The sequence below is a fragment of the Phodopus roborovskii genome, unplaced genomic scaffold, assembly GCF_943737965.1.
Source record: "Phodopus roborovskii unplaced genomic scaffold, PHOROB, whole genome shotgun sequence".
Lineage (NCBI taxonomy): Eukaryota > Metazoa > Chordata > Mammalia > Rodentia > Cricetidae > Phodopus > Phodopus roborovskii.
Window position 1 is genome coordinate 14,940,628 of NW_026126517.1, and position 12,509 is coordinate 14,953,136.

General features: G+C 41.7%; 1 protein-coding gene across 1 annotated transcript; it reads left to right on the plus strand.

Annotated features, from left to right (window-relative positions):
* Positions 1 to 6,964: 6,964 nt before the first annotated feature.
* LOC127231269 (prostate and testis expressed protein 14) lies at positions 6,965 to 9,779 on the plus strand. The gene is made up of 4 exons (XM_051196765.1): positions 6,965 to 7,060; positions 7,721 to 7,834; positions 8,303 to 8,461; positions 9,629 to 9,779. Exons 1-3 carry the CDS (start codon positions 7,000 to 7,002, stop codon positions 8,425 to 8,427), a joined length of 300 nt encoding a protein of 99 aa, XP_051052722.1. The 5' UTR covers positions 6,965 to 6,999; the 3' UTR covers positions 8,428 to 8,461; positions 9,629 to 9,779.
* The last annotated feature ends 2,730 nt before the right edge of the window (positions 9,780 to 12,509 follow it).

The window sequence follows — 12,509 nt, forward strand, 5'->3', positions numbered from 1 at the left end:
TCTCCCTTCCTTCCTCCCTCCCTCCAGTGTCCCCACCACCACCCTCCCATACCATTCCCCCACACACACACTCCACAGGGAGGGTGATACCTTCCAGAAGGGATCATCAAAATCTGTCAAGTCATTTGGAGGAGGGACTAGGCCCTTCCTCCTGGCCTCTAGACTAAGGGAGTATCCCTCCATGGAGGATGTGTTCCCAAAATCCTTTCGTGCACCAGGGATACATCCTGGTTCCACTATCAGAGGTCCCTTAGACTGCCCAGGCCTTCTAACTGAGACCCATGTTCAGGGGGTCTGAGTCGGTCCAATGCTGGTTTCCCAGCTATCAGTCTGGGGGTCCATTAGCTCCTCCTTGTTCAGGTCAGCTGTCTCTCTCTGTGTCCCTTGTGATTTTTGACCTTTGCCATTGTAACAGCTGTGAGATTGAATCTCAGAGTTGTGTTTGCTAAGGATGTTGAACATCTCCTTAAGCATTTCTTGGCCATTTGAAATTCTTCTGTTGTTAATTGGATTATTTGGTATTTTGATATCTAGTTTCTTGAGTTCTTTATATATTTTGGAGACCAGCCCTCCGCTGGATGTCAGCTTGTTGAAGATCTTTTCCCATTCTGGAGACTGCTGATTTGTCCTATCGATGGCATCCTTTGCCTTACAGGAGCTTTTCCGTTTCATGAGGTTCGTTTTATTAAGTATTCATCTTAGTGTCTAAACTATTGGTGTTCTGTTCAGGAAGTTGTCTCCTGTGCCAATATGTTTGAGATTATTTCCCACTTTCTCTTCTATCAAGTTCAGTGTATCTAGATTTATATTGAGGTCTTTGATCCCCTTTGATTTTGAGATTTGTGCAGGGTGATACATATAGTTCAATTTGCATTCTTTTACATGCCGACACCAGTTAGTTTGGCACCACTTGTTGAAGATGCTTTCTTTGTTCCATTGTATAATTTTGGCTTCTTTATCAAAAATCAGGTATCCATTAGGTGTGTGACTTTATATGTGGGTCTTTGATTTGTTTCCAATGATCCATCTGTCTGTTTTTAATGCAAACAATTTGCTGTTTTTATTACCATAACTCTGCAATACAACTTGAAATCAGGGATGGTGATACCTCTGGAAATTCTTTTATTGTACAGGATTTTTTTTCCATATGAAGTTGAATATTGTCCTTTTAAGGTCTATATAGAATTATGTGAGAATTTTGATGGGGATTGTGTTGAATCTGTAGTTTTTTTGTTAGATTGCCATTTTTACAATGTTAATCCTACCATTCCATGAGCATGGAAGATCTTTTCATCTTCTGACATCTTCTCCAAATTCTTTCTTCAAAGACTTGAAGTTCTTGAGTTACCTCAAGATATCTTATATTATTTGAGGCTATTGTAAATGTTGATTCTCTGATTTCTTTCTCATACTGTTCATCTTTTGTATAGAGAAGGGCTACTAATTCTTTGAGTTAATCTTGTATCCAGCCACTTAACTAAAGGTGTTTATCAGCTGTAGGAGATCTCTAATAGAATTTTGGGGTCATTTATGTATACTATCATATCATCTGTGAATATTGACAATTTGACTTCTTCCTTTCCAATTTGTATCCTCTTGATTTCCTTTAGTTGTTTTATTGTTCTAGCTAGAACTTTGAGTACCATGTTGAATAAGTGTGGATTTTTTTCACCTTTTATTTTCCAAGACAGGGTTTCTCTGTATTGTTTTGGAGCCTGTCCTGGAACTAGCTCTGTAGACCAGGCTAGCCTCTAACACACGAAGATCTGCCTGCCTCTGTCTCCCGAGTGCTGGGATTAAAGGCATATGCAATCAACACCTGGGCATAAGTATGAATTTTTAAGTGTTAAGCTTTTATCAGAATCTTCCTTTTAGTCCTATCTGCTATAAACAAACTGTCTAAAAGTAATTCCTAGTTCCATCATCTGTACAAAGTGTCAAGACAGTGTGGCAGATTGTACTGTTGGGCAAGAGAGATTTTGGGAGTCTTTGATGCCATATATGGATAGACAGACAGCAGGATAGCAAGGACTCTGAGGAACATTCAGACATGCATGACAGAGAGCAAAGACCTTTTTATAAGTTTCAGGAGAAGCAGGGAGGTTTGATGAAGGGAAAAAGCTTGCTTGATCATGATTTTCAGTACAAACACAGACCATGGAAGCAGGGCCTCAGGATCCTTCTGACCTTTGGGGTTTTAAGCAGGAGGTGTCAGAAAAGTTACCACAGGGATAACTGACAGTCGGTCAGTTTGGGGTCCTGATGCAGAATCACCTATGAAGATGCAGAGAAACAGAGCTACAGACAGGCATGACTTGAGCAGCAGCTGATGTTGGATCTAGCACACAAGGCTTCTAGACATCTTGGTATGAACAGCTCTGCTAACAGGATGCAGTGTGCCCAATGCTTCACCCATCACAGTGGGAATTGTGACCTTCTCTCTGGCCACACCTTTGTACAAGGGAACACATGCTGAAAGAGATTCTGGTTTCACATCTGGGGTGATGTCTCCTATAATTGAGGAATTTGGTTCTGGGCCTCAAAGGCCTTCATGAGAGCTCATTTTTTTAGAAAAGAATGGTTAGGCTAGTTGCTTTCATAACACACACACTTCAGAACAAAAGATAATGAAAAAATTGGTTGGATATATAAGGGAGAAAGAAAACCACAAACCTCAAGCACAGTGTATTAATTATGTTCTGGAAGGGAATATAGAAACTCCAGTCTCCCAGGCAGCTTGTTAGCCATTGCCTTTCAGAGGAGAGAGTGCATTCGAGGTATCTGTGGGTAGCAAAAGAGAACATCTGTCCTTAGATACACATGGTGTCTGCTTTTGTACTGGAAACAATGAGGCAAGGTTCAGTGATGAAGGTCTTTACCAAATGGAACTTATAGAAACATAAGAAAAAAAAAGAAATATATATATATATATATATATATATATGTATGTATGTATGTATGTATATGTATATGTATATATATAATAAGCAAATATAGGAACTATAAGAAAATATGTACCAGAGAGAGAGAGAGAGAGAGAGAGAGAGAGAGAGAGAGAGAGAGAGAGAGAGAATTGGTCAGTCGGTCTCATCTCAGTTGTCAATCCTGTGATATGGTATTTGAATAGATAAAAGTTAGTATCCACTGCTTTCTTATATGGTGCATTGTATAACATTACATGTTATTTCCTGAGTCTGCTTATTTGGGGGAAGCATCTGTGGGCACTAGGAATTAGATTCCAAATTTTCAGAGAATGAATCACAAGTCACTGTATCAGGCTCCAGTCAGATCTGATCCTGATTGTTGGTGGCCATTTTAGAGTTTACTCTTAGCTTTCTTGTCTACATTTCTCTCCAATGAGATGAGTGATGGGTGAAGATCACATTTTTTTTTCTGATACTGTACTCCAGCTGAGAAGAAATATCTGAGGGCTCTGGTTGGCACTGATCCATCATAGTGTCACAGGGCTGTAAGCCTAAAAGCCTTGAACTGCATTAGCAAAGGAAGAGAGTGTGTATCATGGGGTGTGGAAATCTAGAAGGTTAAGCAAGCAGAAGCTTAAGACAGACAACAGAATGACAAACAAGAACAAAGGGACTATGGGAGCTAAGAGAACTCACACAAATTGAAAAATGCTTCCTAGGAATGGAGCCACCCAGGAGGTCTGTATTAGTCAGGGTTCTCTAATGGAACAGAACTTGTAGACTGGGGACTTATTAGAGTGGCTTACAGGATGTGGTCCAGCTAGTCCAACAATGGCTGTCTACTAACAGAACATCTAAGAATTCAGTAGTTTTTCAGTCTACAATGCTGGATGTGCAAGTTGGTCTTTGATGTACTCTGGAATGTCAAAGAAAGAATGTCTAAGAATCCAGTCGTTGTTCAGTTCATGGTGTTTGATGTCCCTGCTGGTCTTCAGTATACTCTGGAATTCCAGAGAAGTAGGCTCTGATTCTAGTGAAGGAATGGTCACCCCAGTGAAAGTGAGGGCAAATAGGCTAATAGCAATGGCTTACTCCTTTTATTTCCTTTATATAGGCTTGCCAAGAAGTTGTGGCCTAAATTATAGGTGGTCTTCCCACTTCATAACATCAGGATTAAAGTTAGGCCTTCCACTTTAAATGATTTAATTAAGAAAAGTTACTCACAAGTGTACCCAGTATTTAGTTAATTCCAGATGTAGTCAAGTTGACATCCAAGAATCGCTATCAAAGGATCTATACCAAATTTTGATTTTACCTCTTGATAGTGTCTAATTTTGGGAACAGTTTCCTCTACTTCTAAAGTAATGGCCTTGAAACACCAAGAGTCCCTGAGCAGTGCACATGTGTCTACTGAAATGATGTCTAGGTTTGGAGGACTATTCTGTCAGGGAGTTGACACACTGTCTTCACTGTCTTTAAGTGGGTGAATAAATGATTGTGGCAGTTCCAAAAGTAGTTTCATATGTGGGGCATTGCTTCTGCTTAGTAATGAGAGGAGAAGGCAGGAAGCTCAAAGTTATGTGGTTCTGCTTCATCCTCCAGACAGATGGTGAATTGGTCCGGGGGGGGGGGGGTGGAGGAAACAGGGTGCAGACAACCATGGAGTACAATGGAGACAGCCCTCTGGGTGATGACTATTATGAGTCAGTTCAGCTTTATTCCAGACTATAGGAAATATATAGGATTGGGGAGCAGGGGACAAACCCTAATCTGCATCAAGTGGCACACTCCTATCACTAGGCTTCATATGTGGCAGTAGGACCCTATAGCAGAGCTCCTAGCATAAGTTTTAGTTACCTAATATGAAGCAGGGGAGGCTTCTAGCAGGAAATGGTACCCTGTTACACCCTAGAGATAAATCAGACATCTGGGCTTAAAGATAGCTTTCAGATAAGGTTGGTGCTCCAGTGTAGGGCCCTGCATGGACCCAGGAGGCCCGTTGAGCAAGCCTGAAGCTGTTGGCTGGAACATCTTGCACCAGAGTAGATCTTGGTACTCCTCTTGATTTGCTAACACACATATGCTGGGGAGGAACTAAGCCCAAGAACTTGCACGCTTGACCCTTGATTGTTTTCCACTGTGCTGTAAGTCAGTATAAAAGCCCACTCCATCCCCTCAATAAACGGCATTCGGCATTCAGCATTCCGGCTGCACAAATGACCCACTGTCTTGTCTTTTATTTCAATCTCTAGGCCTTCACCTGATTAGTGAAACAGATCATAGCACAGGCACTACACACCAGGCCAAGGACATTCTCCAGATATGGACAGGTAGAAAGCAGGAAGTTCTCCTGAGGAAGAGGAAGTCCTCATGTTTTTGAGCTTTGGAAAAAGCTGCCAGGCCATGATAGACTTTAACCTCTGACCAGCAAGGCCTTCAAACAATGTTACATATCCTTTTGGTGCTAAATAATCACAGCTTATTTTTTGCCCTTGAATCTGTTTGGGAGGTTTTTGGACAGCACACATGTCCTGTGTAATTCTGCTTTATCAATGGTACTTTAACATTCCTGACTCCAATAGTAGGACAGGGAAACAAGATCCAGAATGAAAGGCCTGTTTTCCCATCATGCTTTCCTTCAGTGATTCTGTAGTTTTCCTTGTCTTTCTATCTCTCCCCCAGGAAAATAACTTTAGTCTGTTGGAAGACGAACCCGAATCTGCAATTTGGACTTCAGTGATTCATTGAGCAATTAAACAAATGCCCAGACATATATCCCATTCACCGAGTGTTAGGGATTTAAAATCTGGAAGCAGAGGCTGAAGGCAACAGTGCCCTTCCATGTGGACATTCATAGCCTAAAATGTGTAGCACCTGCTACACTCCTCAGCCACCCAATCTCAAAATTCCTTCCATATCACAGCTACTGATACCCATTTGAAAGCTAGTGAAATAAATATGTGGATAAGAATCTAGAAGTACTTGGACCACTGGGTAGAAGTATAAAAAGTGAGCAGGCATCAAAGCATTTTTTTATTTAATTTATTATTTTACATGTCGATCCCAGTTCCTCTCCCTCCCTCCCTCCCTCCCTCCCTCCCTCCTTCCCTCCCTTTTACCCTCTCTGCCCTCTCACATGCACTCTAACCACCCTCCCCTCCCATCCCCCCACCCCAATTCCATATGTAGGACAATGCCATCCAGTTGGGGTCATGTAGATCTAACAGGTCATGTGAAGCAGGGACCAGGGCCTCTCTCCTGTCTCTAGGTTAAGGCAGTTATCCCTCCATGGGGGATGTGTTCGCAAGGTCCTTTTGTGCACCAGGGATACATCCTGGCTCCACTGTCTGAGGTCTCTTAGACTGCTCAGTCCTTCTGGCTGAGACCCATATTCAGGGGGACCTGAGTCAGTCCCATGCTGGCTTCGCAGCTATCAGTCTGGTGGCCGTTAGCTCCTCCTTGTTCAGGTAAGTGGTCTCTATGTGTTTCTGCCCCCTGGTTTTGTCCTCTCCAAAAATTTAAGTTCAAGGACAAGTTACTGGGGAAAAGGATTTCTATTTTTGTTTCCACAGAAAATAAATAGATGTGGATTCCTTCCAGACTAATGTGGTTTGATCAAGCCAGACCGCCTAAAACAGAGTACCAGGTGATCCAACATTCAAAACAGCTGGACAAAGCAGGCTTACAGACTACAGCCAGGATTTCTGAATCTTCTTACAATCCCCCATGACAGCGCCCCTTACCAGCAGGAAGTAGTTTGGAAAGAACGACGCCCAAATTCCCAAATATTGTGTATAAATGTTTGTTTTCATTTAAATGGACTTGGTTATATAACATAAATAAATAAATTTAAAAAATTCATCTATAAGAAAAAAAAAAGAAGAAGAAGTGATCAGGCATACTGAAACACACAGGATCTGTGCTTCCCCCAGGCTATCTACTCAGTCCATCCCCATGGAATCTCATTGGCTTCCCTTTCTAGCCTGAGCTCATATATAAGCATGCATTGTAGAGACTAGGCATTGAGTGCTCTATCCTGCTCTCCACTGCTCTCTTAACCCGGGATCATACTGCCATGGGGAAGCACTTCTTGCTGCTCCTGCTGGGCCTCTCCTTGGTGGTGGGCTTCCTGCAAGGTGAGATCCTGGCAGATGGAAGGGGCCAGTGCTGGTGGGCAGACATACTGGTGAAGGGTATTGGGTTTGGGGAGGTCCCGAACAAGATGTAAGACCTGACTACTTTTATATGTGGACCCCACAGCCCTCATCTCCATATGCTCGCATCCATCTCTTCCCCTCCCCTCTGCTGTATACATTGTGGGCTTCTTCAATCCCCCTCCTCCTCTGTCATGCCTGTGCTCCTTGTGTCCTTTCTGCTGGTCCTTCAGTTCACCTCTATATTCTTAACAAACCTTCACAATTCCTCCAGCTTACCTATGTATAGACCTAAATTTGTATTGGAGGTGATGCAGGAAGGTACCTGACAGGATGGAGATGATGAAGTAATTGATGGGACCACTTGTCTGTTACAGGTGGTAGGCTCAAGCTCATAGATTTGATCTTCCTCCTCACATGGCAGTCCATTCACAGTATTTGAACTGGGGAAACTTGGCTCTTCAAATCCCCTCCTAGGGACCAAGGTCGGGGGCTACCCAGTAGGGGTCAGCTCAGCATACATCCAGCTCTTTCCTTGGTGATTGTTTCTTATTCATTGATTATAGCCACAGGCTCAGCTCCTGTCCGATGATTTAGGAGGTGCTCTGAATGAACCTCTTATCCTTGCTTTTGCCTTTTTAGCTCTGACATGTTTGCAGTGTGACTTGTTAAACTCTGATGGAGTGTGTGAGAAAGGAGAAACCACCTGTGAGGCTAAAGATGACCAGGAATGTGGCATAATGGTAGTCTCTGAAGGTTTGTAAAGCCTGGGACATGTTGGGGTTATCCTGTTTGTTGCTTAGGAATGAATCAGCCCACTTTATAACCTGGCAGAGACTTGGATTCTGTGTTTCTGTGTAAATTCAGGAGAAGTCTCCTTTCCATTTGCTACTGGTTGCCTACCAGTACCTTTGCCAAATGGAGAAACTTTTTTGAGGTGGGAGGGTTCTCTGCATGGCCTCTAGAGATTTCTGGAAAACATATTCTGGAATGAGAGGACTTGAACTGTAAAATTGCAGGCAGTAATTTTGGGGATGGGAGGCATGCCTGCATGCTAGATTACAGGTTGATAGATGATAACTACAGTTACCTGAGTGTGGCTGGCATACATTTCACTGGGGAGTGTAGGTCTCCTTATTTTGTGAAACTCTGATGTCCAAAACATTTATGTTTGGCCCTCATTTTTTGTTTGTTTTGGGTTTTTTTGGTTTTGTTTTTGTGCAGGTCATGAAATCCTGTTTGGGCAGCAGGATTGTTCTTCCAGGTGTTTAAATAATACTTACACCCATTATAACCTAACACTGGACTTTACGTGTTGCCATGACCAATCTTTGTGTAATGAGTTTTAGAGGCTGTGTCCTTCCTTGCCCAGTTCTGCTGCAGGTGAGTCCTTATTTCTTCCCTGTCCTCTCAAGTCTTATGACACTGAATCATCAATTCCCTGCATGGCCTATCCCTGTCCCCTGCCTGGAATCGGCATCAGCTGCTGATGTTTCAATAATCCAGTTGGCAATAGAGCAATGTTTTCTGCTTCCCCAAATCCCAAGTGCTTTCTCCTTTCAGATTCTTGCTTCCTTCTTTTCCTTCCTCCATCCTCCATAATTCGCTGATGTTTGCCCCACTTTCCTCTGTTCCTCTCACTTTTCTGTTGTCAACACTGTTTTATCCTAGTGAGTATGACAGACCTCACAGCCCCCTTCATGAACCTTCAGATTAGTGGTGCCTCTTCTTCCAAGGTTCTAGCAGACATTAGTTGCAGTGTCTCTCTTCATTCTTCTTCACTGAATGGAAGACATATGCTATATGATCTCTCACTGCTGTGACCTGAGTACAGCAGTATAGTGCAGCAATGATATACTTTAGTTTATGATTTCAGAGGTTTGCATCGTGGTGGGGAGGATGTAGTGGACCAGAGATGTTCACATTATGGTGTGTAGGACACTCAGCTGAGCATAGTAGGAAGGGATGAGGACAGGATACAACCTCCAAGGCTGTGGTCCTTGCTTTCTCCAATTCAGCCTGTAACTCCCTTAATAATCTATCCAAAATTTGAATGTATTAATGGCTTAAATCATTTAATGAGGTCAGAGACATCATATCCTATCCATGTCTAGAATGTGACAGACACACCCAGAACAGTGTTTGAGGACTCTCTTAGACATCCTTAATACAATCAAGTTCGTGGTAGGGACAGATTAGTCATCACATGGGATGAAGTCACTTTAGCCCTGCCACATCCAATTCTATTTTGTGTGTGCATGGAAAGTTGGCCCAGTTTAGCTTTATCCCTAGTAAATTACATACATTTGAAGTTGATGTTGTTTGTGTCTTTATTTGTATATTTTTTCTAGCACATTGGGTACTAATCTTAGAAAATACAGACAATGCTGTCCAAGGAAGCATGGTTAGTAGTCCCATCCCACCCTGCAAAGACAGTTTGTTTATAAAAGTTTTAAAATAATTGAAAAGTTATGAAATATATTTATATGTGTTTATATATGAGAATTTATACACTTACAAATATTAAAAGTCACTATAATCTTTTTTCAGCACTGTTCACTGAATCCTGTCTCTGGAGCATGCGAGCAAGCATTCTACTACTGACCTTGTCATGAACCCTATATCTTGGTCTTTCTATCATATGCCTTACATCTTTTGTAGTCTTAGTGTATCTTACTCTACTATATTTGATACTCTGTCATTCTTGTGTACCTTTAAAATATTAATTTGTTAATTCTGTATACTTGTCTACATTACTTTCAATTACAAGTTATTTACATTTATTAATTTTGCCATGTGTTGTTGTGCCATGATATGTGTGTGGAGGTTCAAAGTGAACCTTCAGGAGTCAGTACTCTCTCCTTCTTCTCTGTTGGTTATGAAGGCTGCACTTAGTACTCAGACTTAGTGATCAATGCACTCACAGTCTGTTATAGTATCTCTTCTCAAGTTTAAAATCATACAATTAGGGGGCCAAAGGACAAAGTTGTTAGTCACTAAGCCTGATGACCTCCATTTAGTTCCTTAAATCGACATGGTAGAAGAAGAAAATAAATTTATACAAATTCTCTGATCTTCACAACACACATACACACACACATACAGAGAGAGAGAGAGAGAGAGAGAGAGAGAGGTTTACAATGCATACAGTGAAAAGTAATACAATTAAAGTATAGCATTATTCATTTTTCCCTTCCTCTACATTACCCTTCCATTCTCCACCCCATTTAACCCTTTTTGTACCATCGTTCTCCTTTATCCCTTAATACCACTGCATTCTTTTCTTGAAGTCCCACTCTCCCAAGGTCCTTTAATAATTTCTTGATATTTGTGGGTATTCCTAGTGCATTGTTGTACATGTCTGAAGAATCAAAGCTAATACCCACAAATGAGAGAAATTAAATAGCAAGGGAATAAATCTTCCAATCAACAAATGGGTAACTGAGTGGATAGTTTCAAAAAGAAGGAGAAAGAAGGGGAAAGCAAGAAAAAAACACAAATGGCCAATAACCTTTTAAAAAGTGTTCAAGTGGATCTCCCTAGGAATGGGAGAAAGAATAGATAGTTATGAAAAGTGAGGATCAAACTAGGAGTGGGTGGGAAGATTTGGTAAAGGGCAGATACTGGAAGGGATAGCTAAAACTAAGGGTCATTTGAGGGGGCATATGGAAACTTAATGCAGTTGAAACTTCCTGTAATATACACATATATGAAGGCAAGCTAAATGAAATTGCCAAATAACTGGGCAAATAGAACACCAACTGTACATTTCTTATCACCATATGAAAATTCTAGGACTAGGACTGGATTCCATCTAATTGAGTTGTTAGACAAAGGAGTCCCATGGTGTAGTAGTTTGAATGAAAATGGCACTCATAGGGTCATTGAGAGTGCCACTATTAGGAGGTGTGGTCTTGTTGGAGTAGGTGTGGCTTGGAGGAAGTGTGTCACTGGGCATGGGCTTGGAGGTTTCAAATGCTCAAGCCAAATCTAATGTTGCTGTCTTCCTGCTGCATGCTGATCCAAATGCAGAACTCGGCTCCTCCAGCACCATGTCTGCCTGTGCACTGCCATGCTTCCCACCATGATAGTAGACTAATCCTCTGAAACTGTAAGCCAGTCCCAATGAAATGTTTTCCTTATTAAGAGTTGTCATGGACATGGGTCCCATGTCAGCAATAGAAACCCTAACTACAACACATCAGAACTCCCAAACAACCCACTTTGCCAAGGCTTTTGGTGGCTTTCCACAAACTAATGATAAGGCCCTATTACTGAAGACAAAGCCTACATAACTCATTAAACATGGAGAAATAGAGCTAGAGACTACCTAGAGCCTTCACCCCTATGAACTAATAATATGCATGTTCAAGAAGGTATTCTGCATGCTACCAATGGAGAAAGGTAAATGCTAACCCAGCTACAAACCATTTGATCTACAACAGTGGCCTTCCTGCAAGATGTAATAGTGGAACTAAAACTATGCTGCTGGGAGTAACCAACCAATATTTGATTAGATTTAAGGTCCCTTCATGAGATGGAACCCATACCCAATGCTGATGGGTGACCAAAAACCTGAGATTAGTTAGGCCAGATACCTAGGGGAAAACTAAATACTACTGTTCAGCTAAAGCAGTGTTTCCTGATGCTGCAACCCTTTAAAACAGTTTCTCACTTTGTGGTGACTCCCCCAAACATAAAATTATTTTCACTGTTATTTCATAACTGTAATTTTGTTACTGTTATGAACCATAATGTAAATGTATGATACTCAGCATGCTATGTAACTGCCGTGAAAGGGTCATTCAACTCTCCAAAAGTGAAACCCCAGAGGTTGAGAAGCACAGAGCTAAAGGAACTTAATAATAAAAGTACTTTAATGACAGTCTGCTAAATTGTAAAACATTGTCTTGCTCAAACGTTAACAGAGATGCTTCCTCCTGTAGCATATGAGAACAAACGCAGATACCCACAGCCAGACAATACGGAAAGAGTGAAAGATCTTGGGACACTCAGCCCTACATGGAATGTCTCCATCAAATCCCTCCCATCAGGGCTCAGGGAACCCTGGGGAAGAGGATGTAGAAAGAGGATAAGATCCAAAAGGGAAAGAGAACACCAGAGAAACAAAACAACAGGCTCTATGCACATAGGGACTGACAGAGACTGAGGCAACATTTACAGGACCTGCATTGGTCTGTATCAGATTAGGCCCTAGGGCTGAAAGAAGTGGACACATCTGTAACCTAGAAGTTGGCTCCAATGAGAGCCACTAGCAAACGAAAAATTAGTTTGCTTTAATGGAGTCTCACTGAGGAAACAAACCACTCTTACGAATAGCCCCCATGCCCAGCTTTAGATGGCCAACAGTTTATGACATCTTTGGAAGTTCCATTTGTCTCATAATAATGCTGTCAGAGCATCATCATCA

Coding starts and splice junctions, on each gene's coding strand:
- LOC127231269 (XM_051196765.1), top strand. CDS start 7,000: ATGGGGAAGCACTTCTTGCTGCTCCTGCTGGGCCTCTCCTTGGTGGTG. Junction 7,061..7,720: donor GGTGGTGGGCTTCCTGCAAG/GTGAGATCCTGG, acceptor TTGCCTTTTTAG/CTCTGACATGTTTGCAGTGT. Junction 7,835..8,302: donor CATAATGGTAGTCTCTGAAG/GTTTGTAAAGCC, acceptor GTTTTTGTGCAG/GTCATGAAATCCTGTTTGGG.